The sequence below is a fragment of the Mizuhopecten yessoensis genome, unplaced genomic scaffold, assembly GCF_002113885.1.
Source record: "Mizuhopecten yessoensis strain PY_sf001 unplaced genomic scaffold, ASM211388v2 scaffold11133, whole genome shotgun sequence".
NCBI lineage: Eukaryota > Metazoa > Mollusca > Bivalvia > Pectinida > Pectinidae > Mizuhopecten > Mizuhopecten yessoensis.
The window spans coordinates 2591892-2614252 of record NW_018408896.1 but is presented as its reverse complement, the minus strand read 5'-3'; the positions used below and the strand labels follow the sequence as shown (position 1 = coordinate 2614252).

Sequence of the window (22361 nt, the reverse complement as noted above, 5' to 3'; positions counted from 1 at the left end):
TGACTTTTTGTTGGCAGACAGGCTTGTGTCTTTCCTCATTAATATTGAATGAATAAAAAGTATTGTGCCATAGTTGAACTAGCAGATGTTAGAGTCTTTAGATAAATAGGATAGTGACATTTAACCCTTTCACCCCTCTGTAACTTTAGTAGACTCTACCATGCATTGATTTGGATGAATCCATAATGGTTTATAGTGGTGAAAGGGTTAAAGCAATATTGCATTAGCTTAGGATTGAAATTAGCAATGTATGGTAGAAAAGTGTTGAATTGGAACTGGGAAATATAAGCACTATATGGGAATAGAACTTTGACAATCAAGCACAGTATTGAATTTAGTGCAATGCTAATTTAGCATAGCATTAAACAAGCATATGATTAGCAAAATGCTAGAATACCGAGCAAAGTATTTACATTAAAATAAAAGATTTAGCAAGGTTTTAGATAAGTACTAAGGGCAACTAACTGGCACAGTGGCAGATTACTAGTGCTGCATTATCACTGAGATTAGCACTGTGGAGGACCAGCACAGATAGAGAGCTCTTCAAAATCTCAATGAAAGATTAGCGCTGTGGTGAATTGGCACTATGGTAGAATAGTTGTGCTGGATAATCACCCTGAAAGATTAGTACTTAATGGTGGATTGGCACTGAGGTGGATTGGCACTATGGTAGAATAGCAGTGCCGGTTTATCACTGTGAAAGATTAGCACTTAATGGTGGATTGGCACTGAGGTGGATTGGCACTGAGGTCGACTAGCTGTGCTGGTTTATCACCGTGAAAGATAAGCACTTAATGGTGGATTAGCACTGAGGTGGATTGGCACTGAGGTCGACTAGCTGTGCTGGTTTATCACCGTGAAAGATTAGCACTTAATGGTGGATTAGCGTTATGGTGGATTAACACGGTGGTGGATGGGCACTGTGGTAGAATAGCCTGTCATACAGGTGGATGTTTGTTGTGGAATGAGATATTTATGTGTGTTGATAACTAACATCACTAACTGTGTAACCCAGCTATACCATACAATGTTTATATTTATATACACCAGGTCTAGCCAGGAGAGGACTACGGTATTACCTCAACTTAATGTGTATTTACTTTGGCTTTATTACTATATTTAATGTATATTGCTACTTTCTGTCCTGCCTTCTGACCTCCAGGGATCGCATAGGTAATGATGACCCGGTGGGAACGTCGTATCTTCCAATTACTCTCATATCGAGTGCTGGAGAAGAGGGTATTTATGTCCCTTTGTAGAACTCTTTCTTTCTTTTGTTGTGTGCTTGACTTCTGTATCACATATGTTTAAAGTAATGCAGAATAGATTTTATTGCTAATTTCTTATTATAATATATTTAAGTCATAATCATTAACAGTTAATGTTTTATGATGAAATCATTTCAGAAATTGTCTTCATTCCTTAATACAAATTAATTTGCATTGTATGAATTAATCTTCATTTTTTTTTTTACCTGACACCTTGTTGCATCCTTTCCTTTTATCACAAAATACTTGTGTAGAAAAAATATCCTGAGATTTGCCTTCACCCCTTATATTTAGCACGCAGCCTACACCCATGTGTGATCTACATGTGTAGATAACATGTCCTTGAGTCATTTTAATCACATGAAAACAACTTCCTGGTATACAGTATTTTACACTAGAGACTGGGTATGAAGAAATTTGCTATTTTTTACAAAGACAACCATTTTTAAACTTAACTAAATTTTCTATAACAGTGAAGTAGAACATTAATTTTAGTACATGATTGTGTCACATTCTGGAAAAGAACAATCAATTTGAACAAGGCGTGATCACGTATATTTATTAACAGTACATTCTGCCATTGAGATAACTATTGTTTGTTGATGACCCACTGTTACCCAGCCTTTTATTGTTAAGTCAGCCTAGATCCTAGGTTCAAATTCATACATAGTTGAAGAACCAAACAATGGGTTGCTTTGATAATGTGTTTGGTAATAAAAATATAATTAGTAATCAGTATTCAGTCTTTGTCAAACCAGAGTTATCTTTCTTTGGAATAATGCAACTTTTCTACAATAAACTTTCTAAATTTATTAAATTCTTATTTGTTTTAAATGGTTTCAGTCCTTTCTTCCACATAGCATATTCTTTTCTTTTTGTCATCAAAAATGTTGATGATTTTTAACAAATTTGATTTCCATTTTACGATCATCAAAGTGACTATGGAAGATGGTAAATAACGTTTTCAAACTTTAGTTCTTGACTGTGATAATTTTGTGGTATATGGGTTTTATTTCAATAGACGTACGAAGTTGAAAGTTAACATCTAATTTTTATTTCTTGTGAAGTTAATAACCTTTGCTACCTTTATCAGAGTGGCATTTCAATCATACATTTGCTTTGTCTTCAGAAGTATTTTACTCGATTTTTCAGAAATTATCTCCCCTTGGTTTGTCTTCAGCATGGTTTACAGATACAAGTACCTTATACAATGATTTACAGTGATCTTTACTTTATATGAACACCATCTGGTTGATATATTGTAGGTTTTGGTACATAACAAGTTGATAAATAATTTTAATTTCAGTTATGAGTTATTCTTCTGAAGTCTGTCTGGAAACTTCCTCATGAAAATATTTCCAAGATTATAATTTCTTTTGGTAGATGTAGTATTCTCTTCAACTTTTAACTCATTTGGTGAACATTTTACTTAAATGTCACAAAATTTATTTTAGCTTACTGTATTATGTTAGACTAACTAAATTATTTAAATTTTCTCAGCTTAATTTAGAAATTTACTTTAGCTTACTGTATTGTGTTAGACTAACTAAATTATTTAAATTTTCTCAGCTAAATTTAGAAATTTACTTTATCACAAAGCAACAGCTTTGTCATAGTGAAAATGGGTTCATTAGATTAATTATTTGGCTAAATACTTTTCTTATAAAATTTGTATGTCCTTTTTGGAAAAAAATCCTTTTTAAAGTACCTTTGTAATTTTCATGAAATATTCCTGTTTAGTTTAATGACAGAACAGCTGTGTTATATTGCTACATTGCAGGTAGTTCAACTCTTTTGATCTTTGGTTTTTCAAATACAATAAAACTAGCATTGTGGTATAATCACTCATGTCGGTATATCATGTGAGTGCATATGACCACTTCAGCGTATCGGGATCACATATGACGGCCCCAGTATATCATGATCACATGTGATCACCTTGGTATATATCGTGTGGTTGCATGTGACTGCCGTAGCATGTAATGTGATCACATGTGACCGTCTATATCATGTGACTGCCTGATCATATCATGTGATCACATTTGATCACCTTAGCCTTTCGTGATCACATATGACCATCTATATCATGTCACCTATTCTGCATCTTTTATCAGGTAGAATCAGGGCTTAAATAATACATTTTTTTCTGCCATTCAGTGAGTGTTAAACTTATCTTTATAATTTTTGTCCTCATTATTTCTAAAAACTTCTTTCTGCCAAGCCTTTATCTATGATGATGAATGGGAGTCCCTTGACCAGGAGTTTTTTTTTTTTCAAGATTTCATTTATCTTTTTGAATATCAAAGAGTTTGACCAGAACATTAATTGTTTACTCATGGCTGAAAGGTTTTACCTATTAAATGTTACTTTGATTTTCTTTTTATTGATGTTGTCATGGAAATTTATAATCGGCATGGGATTCACTTTATATGAACTAGAATTAGTCTGCTGCAGATGTATATGTTGATATGATGAAAGTTTTAATGTTTTAATTGTTTCAAGTGTTATTTATTATGTACAATGAATCTTTGCTTTTAGGAACAATTTGAAGTTATTAATTAAATGTCCAATCATCTGAGTGTTAAAGAAATACATTTACATTTGAAATTTGATTTGTTTCCAATGTTGAAAAATCATATAAACATTCCAAAGTACCTGAATTAACCTTTGACTTATGCATTTTCAAGGTTTCCTACCAACCTTCGGTCCCTGCTATGTAAATTTTTATGGGTCAACAAGAGAGTATTCTGACCTGCCAAACGAGTATGAGGACTTAAACGAAGGAAAGGTAGGTATACTTACATACTAATATTTATCTACAGGCCATGGTATTTATGGAATAACAAAATTTAATTAGAGGATTTTTTTTTATATTATTCAAAGTAACACAGGTGGAATACAGTAATATATTTTAAACAGGTAATACATGTTTAAGTAACTGATGAAGCAATGCTGTGTTGAGCTGATCCATTAATATATTTGTAGGTCTGACCAGACAGATAATTTGTATTAGAATATCATATTTGTACCTATTAAGACATACAGGACAATCAATGTATTATTAAGACTGACCAATCAATGTCTATGTTAGGCTGACGTATCAGTGCCTTTGTTAGACTGACATGTCAGTGTTTGAATGTCCAGTAAGTTTCTATGTTAGACTGACCAATCATCTCGTGTTTAAATGTCTAATCAGTTTCAATATTACAGGGCATAGGTGTGGCGTACAGGGGACGTGTCCTTGTGGAGCTGACAACAGAACTAGGTGCTTTACCAGAGGTCAATGTACAGGACATAGAGAGTGAGGAAACTCTACGAGTACAGGTAAGGGCAGAGGGTGAGGAAACTCTACGAGTACAGGTAAGGGTAGAGAGTGAGGAAACTTTACGAATACAGGAATGGGTAGAGGGTAAGGAAACTCTACGAGTACAGGTAAGGGTAGAGGGTGAGGAAACTTTACTAATACAGGAATGGGTAGAGGGTAAGGAAACTCTACGAGTACAGGTAAGGGTAGAGGGTGAGGAAACTCTACGAGTACAGGTAAGGGTAGAGAGTGAGGAAACTTTACGAATACAGGTAAGGGTAGAGGGTGAGGAACTCTACGAGTACAGGTAAGGGTAGAGGGTGAGGAAACTCTACGAGTACAGGTAAGGGTAGAGGGTGAGGAAACTCTATGAGTACAGGTAAGGGTAGATGGTGAGGAAACTCTACGAGTACAGGTAAGGGTAGAGGGTGAGGAAAATCTACGAGTACAGGTAAGGGTAGATGGTGGGGAAACTCTATGAGTACAGGTAAGGGTAGAGGGTGAGGAAACTCTATGAGTACAGGTAAGGGTAGAGGGAGTGAGGAAACCCTACAAGTACAGGTAAGGGTAGAGGGCGGGGAAACTCTATGAGTACAGGTAAGGGTAGAAGGTGAGGAAACTATGAGTATAGGTAAGGGTAGAGAGTGAGGAAACTCTACGAGTACAGGTAAGGGTAGAGGATGAGGAACTCTACAATAACAGATAAGGGTAGAAGGTGAGGAAACTCTACGAGTACAGGTAAGGGTAGAGGGTGAGGAAACTCTATGAGTACAGGTATGGGTAGAGGGTGAGGAAACTCTACGAGTACTGGTAAGGGTAGAGGGTGAGGAAACTCTATGAGTACAGGTAAGGGTAGATGGTGAGGAAACTCTATGAGTACTGGTATGGGTAGAGGGTGAGGAAACTCTACGAGTACTGGTAGGGGTAGAGGGTGAGGAAACTCTACGAGTACAGGTAAGGGTAAAGGGTTAGGAAACTCTACGAGTACAGGTAAGGGTAGAGGGTGAGGAAACTCTATTAGTACTGGTAGGGGTAGAGGGTTAGGAAACTCTACGAGTACAGGTAAGGGTAAAGGGTGAGGAAACTATGCTGGGAATCAGCTGTGTCAGTAGTAGAGCACTTAGAAAGGTAGTACAGCTAGAGGTCAGAGAATATTATATCGGGTCACACACCAATTAATGTAATCAATGACCAAGGTATGGTAGTTATATATTGTCAGACAACTGTCAGTAGGGGTGATTCCAACACTTCAAAATGATATAGACTCTACAAGAATCCCTCTGGATAAAAAATATTTTCTGAATTGAACTGAAATTGGAGTTTTTAGAATAAATTGGTGAAAGCCTTAGTCATCTTTTGAAACCTCCCCATACTGATAGAGAAAAAAAACAAAACAAAACATGTTTAATAAGTTTACAACAAGTCAGTAGTTATTTCATTTCTCTGTTGGCCAGTATTGAAATTTTATTACTGATTATTACTGATAAAATTACATGCTTTTTAATTTCTGTAGAAATTCATGAGAAGGAGGAAATACAAGCTTCATGCGTCGTTCCTCAATGCTACGATGGTCAGTGCAATTGATGCGCCAGTTGAGTTTGAAGTCAGTATAGGTAAGTTCTGTCTTCAGAAAACCAAACACAGTGGTGCTTAATGAAGTTGAAACTTAAAACCATCTACAGTAATTATCCCCAGTGTTTATAGGTCCTTCCACTGCTTTGACAAGTCAGGAGTTTATAGTATTTACCCTGTACATCTGTTTTCGTGTAGGATTTTCAAACTAGTTCATAGTTACATCCAGGGAAGGCAGAGTGTTGGAACCAAAACATGTGCCTATACTGTGATATAAAAATTTAGACATCTGACCAGGTGGACTGTCGTGAGGAGACAAAAGAGTTAGATTTATTCTTTCAGAACGAGTGATATATTACTAATAGACTGTAAACCCAATGAGCTACATATGATATTATGTCTCTATGATATTATTTCTGGATGAAATTGCATCACTTTTTTGCATCATAACAATTCATATGACATCAACCATGATTAAACTTCTGTAAACTCAATTTCTTTTCTTTGCCATCAGGTAACTATGGTAACAAGCTGGATGACAATGTCCCGCCTTGCTCCTCAACGACTCAGCCCACCAATGCTGTGTTTGATGGCTGCCACTACTCCTTCCTGCCATGGGGTGCCACTAAGCCATGTGTGGTGGTTGACTCTCATTGGGAGGATATTTCCTTCAGACTTGAGGCCCTCAACCTCCTCCAGGGTATCCTGGACAAACTAGTAAGTCTGACAGTGCTCAGTACATCCCTGAGTATTGTGGAACAGTTTACAGGCTTGTAAGTCTGACAGTGCTCAGTACATCCCTGAGCATTGTGGAACAGTTTACAGGCTTGTAAGTCTAACAGTGCTCAGTACATCCCTCAGTATGGTGGAACTGTTTACAGGCTTGTAAGTCTGACAGTGCTCAGTACATCCCACAGTATGGTGGAACAGTTTACAGGCTTGTAAGTCTGACAGTGCTCAGTACATCCTTGAGTATGGTGAAACAGTTTACAGGCTTGTAAGTCTGACAGTGCTCAGTACATCCCACAGTATGGTGGAACAGTTTACAGGCTTGTAAGTCTGACCGTGCTCAGTAAATCCCACAGTATGGTGAAACAGTTTACAGGCTTGTAAGGCTGACAGTGCTCAGTACATCCCTGAGCATTGTGGAAGAGTTTACAGGCTTGTAAGTCTGACAGTGCTCAGTACATCCCTGAGTATGGTGAAACAGTTTACAAGCTTGCAGGTCTGACAGTGCTCAAATTATTCCATAATACTCTGTAAAGGTTGACAAGCTTGTAAATCTTGTTGCGCATAATATATCCCATAATACTCTTTGATAGTTCGCAACTTTAAAATCTTGTGTTGCTCCATACACATATATCTGAATAATAATAATTCTATGAAAGTTAACAAGCTCAGAATTTGTGCACCACATAGTAACCCCCAATATACTGTATGCCGTTAATGGTCGGCAATTGAATTAAGTCTGAATAAAATTGATTTTGTCTCAGAAAAACAATACAGAGAAATAAGCTAATTGAAATAATTACAGACTAAAGTTACACTTGTATTGTCAACTTGTAGGAAGCTAACATTGAGCAAGTCAAGATCGGGATGAAGGCCAAACTACCTACCCCAGAACTGGCCCAGTTGCTCATATCTCTTCTGGAACAGCTAGTACAGGACTGTCGGTAAGTAATCGTCTATCTGTAGCGGTATCTGCATATATCTTTACTTCATCTTAACCACCATGATTCATCCCAAATCTTCTTTTCTCTTCTCTACCTAACTCTACTGAACATATCCATTTTTGCCGATCCATCTCTAAATATTCCTACTTAATCTTAACCCTCCTCTGATAAACCTGTCTTAATATAAATTTATCCAAGATTCTTTATCCATCTCTACCCATCCATAACCCATCCCTTCCTCCCTCTGTCCATCTCTGCTGAACCTGTTATATCTCTACATTATTCTGTATTCCCAGCCCTAACCCACACCTGTAGAATTTCCACATACTCTTTACTCCCCACCTCAGATCTGTCTCTGCTGGTCATCTATTCTACCATGTTTATAGTGACACCTACGAATAACGTCCCTGATATAGTCCTTCTATTCCCCACCTCAGATCTGTCACTGCTGGTCATCTATTCTACCATGTTTATAGTGACACCTACGAATTACGTCCCCAATATAGTCCTTCTACTCCCCACCTCAGATCTGTCTCTGCTGGTCATCTATTCTACCATGTTTATAGTGACACCTATGAATAACGTCCCTGATATAGTCCTTCTACTCCCCACCTCAGATCTGTCCCTGCTGGTCATCTATTCTACCATGTTTATAGTGACACCTATGAATAATGTCACTGATATAGTCCTTCGAAGTTTGGTGTCACAGGAACTCTCTGAACCTATTTCCCTTTGTTTGTTAGAAAACCGCTACCACAGCCTAAGCCAGGTCGACATACGCCTAACAAACTGGACGAGTTGACATTGCAATATCGTGCATCAGAGCTGGCAAACATCAGAGAAATGGCGGGAACACTGAGGGAGCATGCTACAGATGTTGTCGAGGCACTTAACGAGGCGGAGAACTTCCTACAGATGATCAAAAACCTGGCACAGGAGGTCAGTTCTTAAGTTTTAGTTTCCATTTCATTGTGATAATAGCACTAAGAATTATTATTGGTGTGACAGTTATAACCTATAGTTTGTACAAAGGTTTAGAAATGTTTCTCACCTGTGTTTACAGCCCCAGAACAGTATGCCTGATGTGATATTATGGATGATTAGTGGAGAGAAGAGGATAGCCTACCACAGGATCCCAGCTAACGAGATCCTCTACTCGGCCGACCCCAACTATATAGGTCGTAACTGCGGCAAGCTCCAGTCCATTTGTCTTCAGGTATCTTAGTCACGTGTTAATTTTCCTACTTCACACTTTTATTGTAAGTGAACTTGTACGCTTTCTCTGTATTATGTATTGAACTTGTATTACTACACATTCTAATGAGAGTTTGAAATGGGACATAGTTCCAGTCACAGGGAAAAGAAGCATTGTGGAAGTTAAAAAAGCATTTCAGAGTGATATTTTCAGAGAGATACAGTTTTGTATACATTCAATAGGTGATCCAATCATGAAATAAAGTCTGCGTTGTCTGTTTATTCTGAAATACTTTATTGTTCCCTACTTAAAATTGAATCTGATCTAAACAAAATTATTATACATGAATATTGAATGGTTGGGTGCCACAGTGGTTAGCACACTTACACACTGGTAGAACATGAGGGGTTTCTGTGGCTACTCCAGTTTCCTTCCCATCAAGACCGCAAGCAAGCTTCGATCTTGTCCAACAGAATTGATTAGTTTAAGTTTTAAAAACTTGTCCTAATTTTTGTAAAATAATTGAAGTTTAAATAAAGAGCGATTTAGTAGGCCTGCCTGTTCCTGCTGATAATGGTAAAGGCCATGTGATAACGCCATATTTATGTAATGAATTGTTGTAGTTGCCGGGAGACAAGGCCATCAAAGACAAAAAGTTTGATGTTCCTGCACTGCTCAGAGTGAGGCTCTGGCTTGGCCTCCATAATGAGGAAAAGGCGTGGCACAAGATGCAGACTGAGGGTGAACTGGCGGTGTTTGCAGAAACTGTAAGTCTTGGCTTTCATTGGTTGAAATCCACCCTAATGATGATTGGCGATGGAAATATTTTGTTGAAAACAGTAAAAAGTTTGTTAATTTACTATAAATAAATACAGAATGTACAAACAGCTAGATTTAGAAAACCAAACTACATTAGTTCATGTTTTTTTCTGCAGTATGAAAATGAGATTAGTATCCCTATTGTGGGCTGGACAAACAAAGGACCACTGGGACGACCTAAATGGTCGGACAGTCAGGGCAAGGTCAGTATAAAAAAGTTTACAGTGGACTCTTTGCAAAACATGCCTGTCTTACTGAGTACATGTCTGGTATTCCAGTGAAGTTAAGACAGATGCCAACAAGAAAACACAAAGTTGCTAATTGAGAAATAAAGGGAGTTAATGAGTATATTCAAAATTATTTACTAAAAATTGAAAGGGATCAATGTAAAATTGAAAGATTATATTGTATTAAAAGAAACATATTTTGATATGGAGGACAGCTAAGGTCTAAACGTTTCTGTTGTTGTTTAATGAGTACTGTTTGTTACCTGTCCATCAGGTGAAGCTGAAGAAGGAGAATTTTGACCCTCCTCCTGGTTGGAGGTGGGACAGCGAGTGGTACATAAGTCCAGAACTCAGGTAGGTCTTTATGTCACATGAACCCAGGTATATGTAGGTCTTTATGTCACACATCATGAACCCAGGTATATGTGGGTCACATGACACACTTAATGAACTCAGGTATATTTGGGTCACATGACATGCTCAGCTAGCTCACAGAAGCAGAGAAGGGTCAACACAGCTTTTAACGTGATTTTACATTTTGTATGGAAATATAAACAGTTTGATAAGGCTACAATATAACACTTAAGTATGTCACATGTATAGAGAAAAACATCTACAGCTTGACATTTTAGTTCACTTTAGTAAGTCACATGTATAGAGAAAATATCTACAGCTTAACATTTTAGTTCACTTAAGTAGGTCACATGTATAGAGAAAAACATCTACAGCTTGACATTTTAGTTCACTTTAGTAAGTCACATGTATAGAGAAAAACATCTACAGCTTGACATTTTAATTCACTTAAGTATGTCACATGTATAGAGAAAAACATGTACAGCTTGACATTTTAGTTCACTTTAGTAAGTCACATGTATAGAGAAAAACATCTACAGCTTGACATTTTAGTTCACTAAAGTATGTCACATGTATAGAGAAAAACATCGACAGCTTGACATTTTAGTTCACTTAAGTATGTCACATGTATAGAGAAAAACATATACAGCTTGACATTTTAGTTCACTTTAGTAAGTCACATGTATAGAGAAAAACATCTACAGCTTGACATTTTAGTTCACTTAAGTATGTCACATGCATAGAGAAAAACATCTACAGCTAGGAAATTTAGTTCGCTTAAGTATGTCACATGTATAGAGAAAAACATATACAGCTTGACATTTTAGTTCACTTTAGTAAGTCACATGTATAGAGAAAAACATCTACAGCTTGACATTTTAGTTCACTTAAGTATGTCACATGCATAGAGAAAAACATCTACAGCTAGGAAATTTAGTTCGCTTAAGTATGTCACATGTATAGAGAAAAACATATACAGCTTGACATTTTAGTTCACTTTAGTAAGTCACATGTATAGAGAAAAACATCTACAGCTTGACATTTTAGCTCACTTAAGTATGTCACATGCATAGAGAAAAACATATACAGCTTGGCATTTTAGTTCACTTTAGTAAGTCACATGTATAGAGAAAAACATCTACAGCTTGACATTTTAGTTCACTTAAGTATGTCACATGCATAGAGAAAAACATCTACAGCTAGGAAATTTAGTTCGCTTAAGTATGTCACATGTATAGAGAAAAATATATACAGCTTGACATTTTAGTTCACTTTAGTATGTCACATGTATAGAGAAAAACATCTACAGCTTGACATTTTAGTTAACGTAAGTATGTCACATGTATAGAGAAAAACATCGACAGCTTGACATTTTAGTTCACTTAAATATGGTACATGTATAGAGAAAAAACATATACAGCTTGACATTTTAGTTCACTTTAGTAAGTCACATGTATAGAGAAAAACATCTACAGCTTGACATTTTAGTTCACTTAAGTATGTCACATGCATAGAGAAAATCATCTACAGCTAGGAAATTTAGTTCACTTTAGTATGTCACATGTATAGAGAAAAACATCTATATATAGTGAATTTTAGTTCACTTTGGTTAGGTACTTGGAGAAAAACATCTACAGCAAGTGAATTTTAGTTCACTTTAGAATGTAACATGTAAAGAGAAAAACTGAAGCAGGGAATTTCAGTTCTCTTGTAGTCTTATATAGAGAACATTTCAAGAATGTTATATTGAAAAATAATCTTAATTAGAGGCCCTCCGTTATCGTCTGACAATCTTATGTGTCAATTGGCTGAAGAAATTGTGTATGAACTTAATTAGCGTAACTATTAATCATCACACTTTGTTTTATTTCTGCATGGAAATGAAAAGTACATTTATCAGGTACATATCTCACAATGTATGTTTTTTTATTCCTTTTTCTGTCAATCAGTAATTCTATTGTCCTCATTTCTTTCCTTCAACTTTTTACTACCTGGTAAATATGGGGAAAAAATCAGAGAAAATCTCTCGTATAGAAATGTTATTTTTCTGTGAAGTAAAAGCATATACATGTAGCAGGGTAGAGGAGAAGCAGTGTCTGAAGCAGTACTATCGTTAGATAATAGGTAGATATCCAGGTGATGGATCTCTATAGTATTGGCATTCAGAGTCCTGTCAGACATAGTCAAAACTGTAAAAGAGCCAAGGAAAACCTATTCTGGATCTCTTCAAAAGAAAATTCTTTCTGTTTATTGAATAAACTCAGACAATGGCTAATGAATGGAAACATGTAAACAACAATAAATTCATCAAAGAAATCCAGAGGTTGTTGTCGTTGTCTCTACTACAAGTTAGCACATATTAAATGTAGCTAATTTCTACTTGAGCTTTCGTTATCAACTTGTGTCAATTGTATATAGTCCCATCATTTTATTTTAGCAAGCATGTGTATAAAATTTGTATGAGCTAAAAAATGCTTTGAACAGTCTCACAGAAAGTTTTAACCGTACATATATTTTGTGTGGATTTGTTTTTGATGTTGTTATTCACAAAAACACATATATAGTATTGTATTGTGTCATCATCATTCACTTTACCTTTTTTTCTTAACTCCACGAAATATCATTGAGATTATCATTTTGAGAAAGTTATCGCCATGTATATACCTGATACCGTTTTTGCTGTTACGGTCACGTTTCATTAAAGATCCCTGTACCACAGTCACGTTTCTTTAAAGATCCTTGTACCACTGCTAAAATCTGTTTGCAATCATTATACTGTGGCTCTAGCTGAGATTTCTGGTCAACAGAAGCACCCTGGCCCAGTCGTGTTACAGTTAAAGCCAAAACCAAATAAAGGGGACGTTACTGTACATATTAAAAACCACATTGGAACTCCGTTGTGTTTATCTGCAGTAGGGCAGGGCTCCTTAAGTATGACTTATATTTGTAGACAATTTTAGTTTAACTTTGTTAAATTCACTTTATACTGTGTTAAATTCCACATGATCGATCTGGGCCATGTGACTGTTAGTGATTGAAAATTACAAAAAACTCACTTTTTTGTTTTTAAAAAAGATAATTTTAATAGATAACTGGCATTTAAAAAAAAAATATGAAGAAAAACCACATCCAACAAATAATTTGTTTTATTAGATAATCTTCTCTGTCAAACATTGTCACCTTGACTTTGCAGGAAAAAGCACTTGGATTTTAACAGCCAAAAAATGGAGAGAAAAAAAAACACAAAATAAAAATGCATCGCCTTTTAGTAGCTTATTATGAATTATTCTCTGACCAATTACAAGTGATATATTAGAATGTAGTCTTTTGTCATTTTCTTTAAGTTTTTAATTTGAATGTTGTACTTAAACTATTATGAAGAGTTTTCCTGTGTATATTTTTTAGCCAAAGTCTGTGCCCGTGCAATTTCTAAGGAAATTTAGATATTCCTTCACAATATAAAAAAGGACGAAATTGAAAAGCAAATTTTCCCATTTGAAAACTTTGCTTCAAGCAGGACACAATTTTACTTACTTATAAATTCTATATTTTTGAACAAAAAATAAAAGTCCAAAAGTGGAGTTAGATGCTGCAACAGAGTTAATTGTTCCCTACCTTAAAGCATGATTCGAAAGTGGTATTTTTCAAAATACATCAAAAGGAATCTATGTAAAGTGTGGTGATATTTGAGACTTAATGTTCGGTCTGTTTGAATTAAGCTTTGTATTTTTGGAAGCGTTTTTATGTTTTTTTATTAAAAATGAAATAGACTCCAGAAATAAAAGTTATTTTCCTAAAATGTGTATCCATACAATTGAGTTCCCCATGTATTTCCAGCATGCTGTTTGACAAGGACGCCGGACACAAAGTGTACATGGAGGACGTGTACGAGTGTCACTCACGCCTCCCCGGGGGAAGCTGGGGGGAAGCTACCACTCCCTGGGCAGATGTGGTCAGTTTTCTCTTCTTTGATATTAAAGAAAAGTCTTCAGTTTTTAAAAATCAAAGGGTTTCAAGATTTGCCTTATTCTAAATACATTGATACATTGCAAAGCTTTCTTAATTATCATAAGAGGATTAGATTAACGGATTTTAAAACTAGTTCAAACTATTTCTCAATGAAAATAGATAATGAGTAAAACATTGTTTTTACCTCATTAAAGTATAATTGATTATAAACTGATAATAAACAGAATTTTAAATTCATGTAAAATCTTTGATATTAAGACATGACCACGTAGTACTCTTCAGCAAAATAAAACAAGGTGAAAATAAAACAATGACGTATATACATGTACTAATGATGCTGATGTTGTTTGATTACTGTTGGTAATACTTGCAATGATTTAGTCCACATGGTGAATATCTATGTAGATTTAGAAAATAACAAACGAAATGTTCTTAATTTAGATTTAGTGTTTACATGTGATGTACCTGGTACTGTATTTTACAGAAAGGTGACAAGTGTCTGTCCCGAGGGGAAACACACCTCCCCCCGGGCTGGGTGTGGGAGGATGAGTGGGAAAGTGATTTGGGCCGAGCAGTGGATGAAGACGGTATGTTATTAACCTTGGCCTTTTGTTATATGTGTAAATAATCTAAACATTTGTTAATGAAAAAGATGACGTGTAAATAATCTAACACTTGATAATGAAGAGGATATGTATTTAATTTTAATCTTTGTAATAAGGAAAGTTTGTAGTTACTGATAACCTTGACCTTTTTATTAATGAGAAGATACGTAATGAACTTTGACCTTTTGTTGATGAAGAAGATAACATACAGATGGGATTAATATTGGCCCTTTGTTCCTGGAATATACAACTAATTAAGACTTATGTTATTTCTACAAGAATTCCAAAAATGCACACAACAGTCTGAAAAAACAGTGGTAGCATGATCGGGATTGTTTTTGTACTCAAAATCTTTCCTTGGAGTATCAATGCATATAAAATCACAATAATCTCCTAAATTTGTTTATTTTAGAACCTTTGAAAAACTGGGTATTAATCTGGTATTATGTAATTCTACACATGGAAACATTACTGTTATATAATTTTCTGTTTTGTGCGCAGTAAGTTCAGTTTCTCCACCCATAATTGTATTTTTTTGTTGCCTAGTCTGTTTACTGCTTACAGTCTGTGTTTAAGATTTGTCCATTCTTCTGGTTGGGAGTACGGGTGGATATGTTTTGGTACTGAGGCTGTATATGAGATTGTTTTTATAAGTTTTTCTGTCCTCCAGGTTGGGAGTACTGCGTGGAGGCTACTATGGGAGGATACGGTCCGGTTGAGAAGCGGTACCACATGTGTCGCAGACGGCGATGGATACGTACACGACGAATGGTGGAAGATCCAAAGAAACAGAAAGAGAAGGTAACTTGGTACTCCGAACCAATGTGCAACTCCAGACTAGGTAGCTGATTAGCCATCTGGGAACACAGTACATATAACTATTGGCAAGATGTTGCTTGGATAGTTTCGTGAGCAAATCTGGTCTTGTAACCCATTATAAACAAAATTATAGCTCTTTGTCATCACTCTAGTGACGGGCACTCTTTGTCATCACTCTAGTGACGGGCACTCTTTGTCACTCTAGTGACTGTTTCTCCTGATACAATTTCATAAAACTTCATATGTTAATGTTGGATTTACCTTGTTATAAAGCTAAATCATTATCAACAGGACGAGCTTACGATTACCTTGAAAAAGATTTTTGTGTTTTGTGGACCATTAACAAAATCACAGCCCATTTAAGATGACAAAGTTTGTTCAGGGATGGTTTTTTTTTTGATAGCTCTGGATGTTATGAATTTATTATAAAAGTATGTTATTATCAACAGGATATGCAGGAAAAACTAATGCTGGTAATTTGAATTTTAAATATTGAATGCTAGAAATGTTGGCTTGTTGCCTGTCTACTAATTTACTGTACCAAGAAGCTCAAAAACTGAACTTGAAGGACGAGTCAATAAAACACTTGCACTTGGCTGTGTATCTAGTGACCCAGAGCCCACTAAATTACCCTGAGATCACTGACGCTTGTACCACACTAAATTACTCTGAATTCACTGACCCTTGTACCAACTAAATTACCCTGAACTCACTGACCCTTGTACCACACTAAATTACCCTGAACTCACTAACCCTTGTACCCGTACCTACAGATAAAACAAAAGGTAAGTTTACTGACAGCATTATATTTCTTTGTTATTGTTGACAATGCATGAATGTTCTTTCCCAAAGGAAAGATTTTTCAGACCAATCTTTGGATACCTATGGATTGTTTTGCTTCCCTATCCCGGCTTTTTTGGTCTAAAAGATTTTAAACAATCCTTTGTGTAACTACCGTTCTGTGTCATTCTATACCAACAACTATTGAGTCCAGCCAATCAGACATAACCCTAGTAATTTCAGATTAAATGTGGGTGCTTTATTATACTTAACAGTTCATTTGTCTCCGCCCTTATTCCTTCAACATTGGTTGTTTACCTCCTTTTACTAAATCAAATGTTGTTTACCTCCCCTTACTATAATTCCTCCCTTATTTCTTCACCAACAGTTGATTGCTCCTTTTACTCTCTCAAGGGATGATTACCACCCATTATCCTCCCTCCTTCCTTATTCTTTCAACAAAAATTGATTGTTCCCCTTACTTCATCAGCTTTAGTGGTCTCCCCATATTTCAGCAGCAGTCTTGGCAATAATCTCACCCCCCTTTATCTTGGAAAAGGTTGAGGTCAATAATACTGACCTTTTTAGAAGATACAAGACATCATCTGTGTCCTCTCCCCCAATATATGTATTCCTGGAAATGCTACCCCCCTTTGTTTATACATGCTGTTGTGCTATTCCCAGTCAGTGACTGGTGGCATGTTTTGTTGATATGTTGTTGTGTAACATATTGTGTTTGTGTTGTACCTAGAGAAATTTTATACATTGTATGTGTATCTCTGGTTTCTATTTGTTTGCATCCACCGTTTGTGCAGTCCTATATTCACATATCTTAGTTATAACATTTAGATGTGTCGAGTATAAGATATATATATTGAAATGATAAATATAAAGTTAATTTTGTTTTGCTTTCATTTATAGCAAAGGGGATTATTTTACCTTAATTTTACATGACTAATTTCTAAATCTAGTTTAGAAGTACGATTTGTATTTGAGTGGTAATGTTAATTTTCTTCGGCTGTTTTGTATTAGAGCCTTGATCCTATGCACTTATTCATGTTAAGTGCTGAAGTTAATTATTACTGTATGTTTTCATACGTTCCTATAGAACTGTTGAAATGGAAATTTGAAAAGTTGTAATTTTCAGTGTTAAACTTATAAAACTATGCGTGTGTATTTGAAGTAAAGTTTCAAGAGAAATACTGAACCTGAATTTTTGTTGACAGATAAAGAAGTCACAAGAACAGGCAGATGGCTGGGAGTATGCTCCGCTCTTCAACATGAAGTTCCACTGTAAGGAACACACAATGGACATGGTGAGGCGTCGTCGCTGGCATCGTAAGATGGTGGCTGAGACGCCAGGAGCTAGCTGTTTCTTCAGCATGAAGACAGATGTAAGATTTCTGTACTGAGAAACATTTATTTAAAAATAAATATTGATCTCTGTATATTGATGTGGGTATATCTACTCTCCTGTGAATATTTATCTCTGTATATTGATGTGGGTATATCTACTCTCCTGTGAATATTGATCTCTGTATATTGGTGTTGATATATCTACTCTCCTGTGAATATTGATCTCTGTATATAGATGTTGGTATATCTACTCTCCTGTGAATATTGATCTCTGTATATAGATGTGGTATATCTACTCCTGTGAATATTGATCTCTGTATATTGATGTTGGTAAATCTACTCTCCTGTGAATATTGATCTCTGTATATTGATGTTGGTATCATAGACAGTGGGGTCAATATACTGACTTCTTTGTTGTCTTGCAGGTCTTTCCCCCAATACAATATTGACTGGTTTATGATTCGTTACATGGTGTAGTGCGACATGGTATCTGTTTGTCTCTTTGTCCATAAAGATGTGTTTTTTAAAATGATGTATATAATTCTAAATTACTTAAATGACATATTACTGTGATATGTCCGTGAGCCAATAGCCGGACAGGAATTTTCCAAATCAGTTTTATTGTTATCTTATTGTAATCAGTTGGTACCTTATTTGAGTTCATATGGTGAACATTGCCAGAGTGTTCACATTTTCTCTGGTTCATTTCCTCTGAGTCCTGAAGCTTTAGCCGTTTCCCCCTCTGTAATTTTAGTCTGTATCTATTTCCAGGACGATGATAAGGACGCAGCAGAATCTCTTACAGCTCCAAGGATGTTCTTAACATTTGACAGTAAGTAATACCTCCACTTTTGATAGTGAGTTAAGGACCTTCACCTTTGACAGTACGTTGGTAACCTTCACCTTTGACAATAAGCTGATGACCTTCACCTTGAATTTTGATAATAAATTGATGACCATGACCTTTGACAATGTGCTTATGAGCTTGACTTTTAACTATAAATTCATCACCTTAACCTTTGACAATAAGCTTATGAGTTTGACTTTTAACTATAAGTTCATCACCTTAACCTTTGATAATAAGCTTATGAGCTTGACTTTTAACTATAAGCTCATCACCTTAACCTTTGACAATAAGCTTATGAGCTTGACTTTTAACTATAAATTCATCACCTTAACCTTTGACAATAAGCTTATGAGCTTAACTTTTAACTGTAACTTCATCACCTTAACCTTTGACAATAAGCTTATGAGCTTGACTTTTAACTATAACTTCATCACCCTAACCTTTGACAATAACAAAGTCACCACAACTTTTCACAGATTTTTTTTATCTTCACTGTACTATGTGACATTATATTGAACCTTTTTTGTTCAATAATTGATCTTGAACTTGAATAATCATATTTTGACATAAGCCGTTTTATCGGTTTGTTCACTGTTCCTTCTCTTCATATCTTGAAATTTGAGAACCCAGAGAACTGGTGAATACAGATTATGTATAACATTGTAGAATCGTACAAGTACCAGCTGAGGGCCTATGTTTACCAGGCCCGAGATCTGTTAGCAGGGGACGAGTCAGGTTTGTCTGGTAAGTATTAAATACCCCTATTGTACTTTTAAGTACAAAATTTAATAGATTTGGAAATTGACTGAAATCTGAAATTTCATGGACACAATTTGAATTAATGAAATTTCATTGTTCTTATTAAAAGTTTTGATCAGTTCTCAACAAAAGTAGCCTGCTATTCATCTTTGGACCAGCCATTTTTTTCGGAATATGTATAAGTCAATATGACAGCATTCAACCGACTATTAATTTCAAGTCAACCACCTACATGTATTTCAAAACTTCTGAGAACAGTACTAAAGCAAATTTAATATTTTGTTTTAACAACATATATATAAATGTAGTTAATTGTTTCACAAGGTGAGGCATGAAAGTAAGGAAAGGAGATGTTTTTAAAAGATATAGTAAATGCATTTTACATTTAGCTGCACACATTCAGCAGTAACGACCACTTTTTTTCACACTGAAAATGATTGATGCATAGAATTGAACTTTTTGCAGACATGAATATAAATTTCTGTGGTTTGTTTATTACAATGAACTGCAGGTCCTCTATAGTGTGCTATAAATCTTTTGCACAATACATATAGAGGTTACGTGACTGCTTAACCTTTCCAGATCCATACGCGAGGGTGTCACTGCTGACCCAGAGTGGAGTGACAGAAAAAATCCACAAATCACTCTGCCCTACCTGGGACCAAACCATCATCTTCGAAGAGTTTGAGATCTTTGGCGATCCCAAAACCATTGAGTCACAGCCCCCAGAGATATTTGTGGAAATATATGACCATGACAAGTTGGTGAGTACCATAGACTCATTGAGAGTTACCGTTAATAAGACTATTACCAGTAGTCATGGACGGGGCTAGAACGTCGGGAAGGACAGAATTATTTGGTCAGATAAGGAGGGAGTTCGTTGGTAAATTCTGGGTACAGATGGAGATCCAGTTGTCTAGGCTCTAAAATCAAGTATTAAAGATATAACATGTAAGGACACTCAACTTGTGTTATATCACTTTACAATGATATAAGTGGGTATTATATCACTTTACAATGATATAAGTGGGTATTATATCACTTTACAATGATATAAGTGGGTATTATATCACTTTACAATGATATAAGTGGGTATTATATCACTTTACAATGATATAAGTGGGTATTATATCACTTTACAATGATATAAGTGGGTATTATATCACTTTACAATGATATAAGTGGGTATTATATCACTTTACAATGATATAAGTGGGTATTATATCACTTTACAATGATATAAGTGGGTATTATATCACTTTACAATGATATAAGTGGGTATTATATCACTTTACAATGATATAAGCGGGTATTATATCACTTTACAATGATATAAGCGGGTATTATATCACTTTACAATGATATAAGCGGGTATTATATCACTTTACAATGATATAAGCGGGTATTATATCACTTTACAATGATATAAGCGGGTATTATATCACTTTACAATGATATAAGCGGGTATTATATCACTTTACAATGATATAAGCGGGTATTATATCACTTTACAATGATATAAGCGGGTATTATATCACTTTACAATGATATAAGCGGGTATTATATCACTTTACAATGATATAAGCGGGTATTATATCACTTTACAATGATATAAGCGGGTATTATATCACTTTACAATGATATAAGCGGGTATTATATCACTTTACAATGATATAAGCGGGTATTATATCACTTTACAATGATATAAGCGGCTAACTTACTTGAAGATTAAGCATCGATTAATGGTTGCTTCTTGGGTATTCAATGTCTAAATCAGCATGAGTTATCTCCCATGTCGTCCTTTCTTTTAGCGTCTATGGTTGTCAGGGTTACTTTGGCATATCATGTCTGTAAATCAGCTTGAGTTATCTCCCATGTCTTCCTGTGTTTTTAGGGGTCTAATGAGTTCCTGGGCCGAGCACGAGCCCGCCCAATGGTGAAACTAGATCCTAGTGATGCGAGAATGCCCGTCCTACAGTGGTACGATATCAGACGAGGAAATGAGGATGGAGGGGAACTACTGGCAGCCTTCGAACTCTTTTTGGTGAGAATACTGGATATTTCAGTTGTATCTTTCATTCATTTGGTAGATTGATATAAAGACGAATAGATGGAGTTATGAAAATGCAATATTAAGAAGAAAAATCAGTAAAAATGAAGAAAAAATACTCGAAAATAGTCAAATTCTATTTATGAGCGATTTGCCAGGGTATTTTCTGCGAATATAATTGTTTTAAGACAATGTGTGTGTCTTAGATTCCTGGCAATGCCAAGGTTGCCTACAAAAAGGTCAGTGTGTACACATATTGAAGATTGTTTGGTGTCAATGGAGTCTTGATGTCAAATTTATTTACCGCAATTTTGAACTTGAATTTATTTACAAATTTTATCTTACCAAATTTCACAAAGAAAAAATTATTTATGCACAATTTTACCTATTTCTTGAATCTTTATTGTGTGTAAGATCAATTTTTATGAATTAGAATTTTCGTAATTTGTCAAAAACTGATTTTTTGCAGATCTTTTGTCTTATCAAAACCAGGTGACAGTTAATAATATTGAGTAACCTCTAGTTGTTTCTACATAGCGTTAATGTAGAGGCTATTGTCTCTGAGAGTGCATTCAGCACCGAATTAAACCTCTACCTAGAAGTGTGTATTGATAACAGCACTGGTCAACTCTCCAACTGTCCTGTTGTGGTCCCCTAACTAGGAGGTAGAATTCTCTACCTTGTGTAAACACAAATATTAGGTGGAAAAGATGATGCCTTTGATTGGTACCAACATGTTTACAGATTTAATGTTGAAACAAGTT

The 22361-nt window shown here is 35.5% G+C and overlaps 1 protein-coding gene across 1 annotated transcript in view; it reads left to right on the top strand.

The window, feature by feature from the left end:
• Positions 1–22361, top strand: part of LOC110466398 (myoferlin-like) — a 102818-nt gene that overhangs the window by 43323 nt on the left and 37134 nt on the right. The window contains exons 15-33 of the mRNA XM_021522851.1: positions 1163–1239; positions 3956–4056; positions 4479–4592; positions 6086–6185; positions 6659–6861; positions 7711–7817; positions 8561–8756; positions 8881–9033; positions 9636–9779; positions 9948–10034; positions 10333–10412; positions 14250–14364; positions 14866–14968; positions 15657–15787; positions 17812–17979; positions 18713–18773; positions 19455–19532; positions 20130–20311; positions 21442–21591. Of these exons, the coding sequence (XP_021378526.1) occupies positions 1163–1239; positions 3956–4056; positions 4479–4592; positions 6086–6185; positions 6659–6861; positions 7711–7817; positions 8561–8756; positions 8881–9033; positions 9636–9779; positions 9948–10034; positions 10333–10412; positions 14250–14364; positions 14866–14968; positions 15657–15787; positions 17812–17979; positions 18713–18773; positions 19455–19532; positions 20130–20311; positions 21442–21591 (2350 nt within the window). The remainder of the gene's footprint in view (positions 1–1162; positions 1240–3955; positions 4057–4478; positions 4593–6085; positions 6186–6658; positions 6862–7710; positions 7818–8560; positions 8757–8880; positions 9034–9635; positions 9780–9947; positions 10035–10332; positions 10413–14249; positions 14365–14865; positions 14969–15656; positions 15788–17811; positions 17980–18712; positions 18774–19454; positions 19533–20129; positions 20312–21441; positions 21592–22361) is intronic.